Below are 2,407 nucleotides of genomic sequence, written 5' to 3' on the forward strand. Positions count from 1 at the left end.
CTCTTATAGACCAGGCTGGTCTCGAACTCACAGAGATCCGCCTGCCTCTGCCTCCCAAGTGCTGGGATTAAAGGCGTGCGCCACCACCGCCTGGCTTAAAAATACTTCTTGTTGCCAGGTAACAGTGGCACACACCATTAATCCCAGCACTTTGGAGGCAGAGGCAGACGGATCTCTCTCTGTGAGTTAGAGGCCAGCCTGGCATAAAGAGTGAATTCCAGAACAGTCAGGGAGGCACAGAGAAACCCTGTCTTGAAAATAAATCAATAAATACTTGTTGTTCTTGTAGAGGACCTGGTTCAGTTCCCAGCACCCACATGGAATTTCACAACCATCTGTAACTCCATCTCCTAGGGATCCAATGTCCTTCTCGTCTTCTGGGTTCCAGGCACATACGTGGTATGCATACATTCATGTAAGCAAAACAGTCATATGCATAATATGTAATTTAAAACAATGGAACTCCCCTGGTTTTCCCCATCCAGAGAAAGGTTTTTGAGAGGCCAAAATGGAGAGTATTCCCAAATATCCAAACTTACTGAACAATGAATGACTAGAAGTTAGATCCCTCCCAGTCATCTCACCCCATGCCCCAAATGCAATGCTTTCTGATTAGTAACAACAGCAGCCTCAAATCTTCAAAGCGTCATCGCCCCTGCAGCCCCACCTACCACCAGCTGCCATCAGCACCCTCACATACATCCTAGCAGCTCTGCAACAGCACCAGACAGAACAAACACACTCTGCCGACGTGCAGTCTACCCAGAGGCAGGGCAATGCCCCGGGGGCCTCATGAAGATGCTCACGTCATAGTTTCCTGCCATGATGAGTTTAGCAAACTTCTTGGATCCTGCCACGTTACAGCGCTCTCCAATGTTAACAAAGTTGGTGTATGGTCCAATCCTGAAGGGCTCGAGACCTTAAAAGGAAAAGCATTTTGAAAAGTTCTTGAAAATGCACATGGATGACATGAAACAAAGTATTTTCAGTAAGAATGTCAAGCCCATCTGAGCAGATAGGACAGGAGATGACAGGGAAACAGGATCACAATCTTTTCTTTTCTGAACATTGAAAGGCTACTTGTTGCAACTCTGCTTACAACCAGATCTCCCAAGAAGAAACACAGCAGAGCTCTGTGCTGTAAATACCCAGAGTGGGCTGAACCCCATAGTCTCTCAAAAGAAAAGCCACCATCATTCTTATTTAACTAAGGCAAAAGTCATGAAGAAAACTTCAAAGGAGGACTGAGCTGGAGTACGCCTTGTGCATGCTGTTCCAATTGCTGTGAGTCATGTGTAACTACTCTGTTGTGTCTGGAAAATCCTGTCTCCTGATGCTACCCACAACTTCTGACAGTTATAAACTCTCTGCCCCACTTTCCCCTGAAAATCCCTGAGCCTAAGAGGGGCATGTTATGTCCTATTCAGAACCAGATGGAGGAAGTAGGCACAAGACCCCATCATGAACTGAGACGTTATTGGCATCTGATAGCTGCTGGGAGACAGGGAAACAAGGAGATAAGGAAGGAAAGGGAAATAGAATGTGTGTCATTTTCTTTTCAAAACCCATGTGCAGCCAGGCAATGGTGACACACACCTTTAATTCAAGCACTTAGGAGGCAGAGGCATGCAGATTTCTGTCAGTTCGAGGCCAACCTGGTCTACAGAGTAAGTTCCAAGACTGCACAGAGATACCCTGTCTCAAAAAAACAAACTAAAATTAGAAGAGTCAGAACTACATGGGCAACACCAACTAGGCTTGGAAGGTTGTAGACTGCAGTGGTTTGAATGTAATTGGTCCCTATAAACTCATTGGGAGTGGTACTATTAAGAGGTGTGGCTTTGTTAGAGTAGGTGTGGCCTTGTTGAAGGGAGTGTGTCACTATGGAGGCAGGCTTTGTGGTCTCCTATGCTCAACCTATGCTGATTGTCTCAGTTCACTTCTGTTGCCTGTGGATCAAGACACAAAATACTCAGTTGCTTCTTCAGCACTGTGTCTGCCTATACACTGCCATATCTCACCATGATGATAAGGGAGTAAATCTCTGAACTGTAAGCCAGCCAATCAAATTTTTTCCTTTATGAGAGTTGCCATGGTCATGGTTTCTCTTCATAGCATTTGAAACTCTACGACAAGGAGAAAACTAAAAACTGGGTAGGGAGGGATAGCAGAATAAAAAGGGTAGTTACTGGAAGAGTTGGGATATGTGTAAATCTGTTTAAAAAAAATAGATTGTATGAAATTCTCAAAAAATAAATATTTTGCCTGGCGATGGTGGTGCACGCCTTTAATCCCAGCACTCGGGAGGCAGAGGCAGGCGGATCTCTGTGAGTTCGCGACCAGCCTGGTCTACAGAGCTAGTTCCAGGACAGGCTCCAAAGCCACAGAGAAACCCTGTCTCGAAAAA

At 45.5% G+C, this 2,407-nt stretch overlaps 1 protein-coding gene across 1 annotated transcript in view; it reads right to left on the reverse strand.

Moving 5' to 3' along the window:
• Positions 1-2,407, reverse strand: part of Mtr (5-methyltetrahydrofolate-homocysteine methyltransferase) — a 78,349-nt gene that overhangs the window by 46,362 nt on the left and 29,580 nt on the right. The window contains exon 13 of the mRNA XM_013353137.2: positions 807-919. Within this exon, the coding sequence (XP_013208591.1) occupies positions 807-919 (113 nt within the window). The remainder of the gene's footprint in view (positions 1-806; positions 920-2,407) is intronic.

The sequence above is a fragment of the Microtus ochrogaster genome, unplaced genomic scaffold (genome assembly GCF_000317375.1).
Source record: "Microtus ochrogaster isolate Prairie Vole_2 unplaced genomic scaffold, MicOch1.0 UNK2, whole genome shotgun sequence".
NCBI classification, from domain to species: domain Eukaryota; kingdom Metazoa; phylum Chordata; class Mammalia; order Rodentia; family Cricetidae; genus Microtus; species Microtus ochrogaster.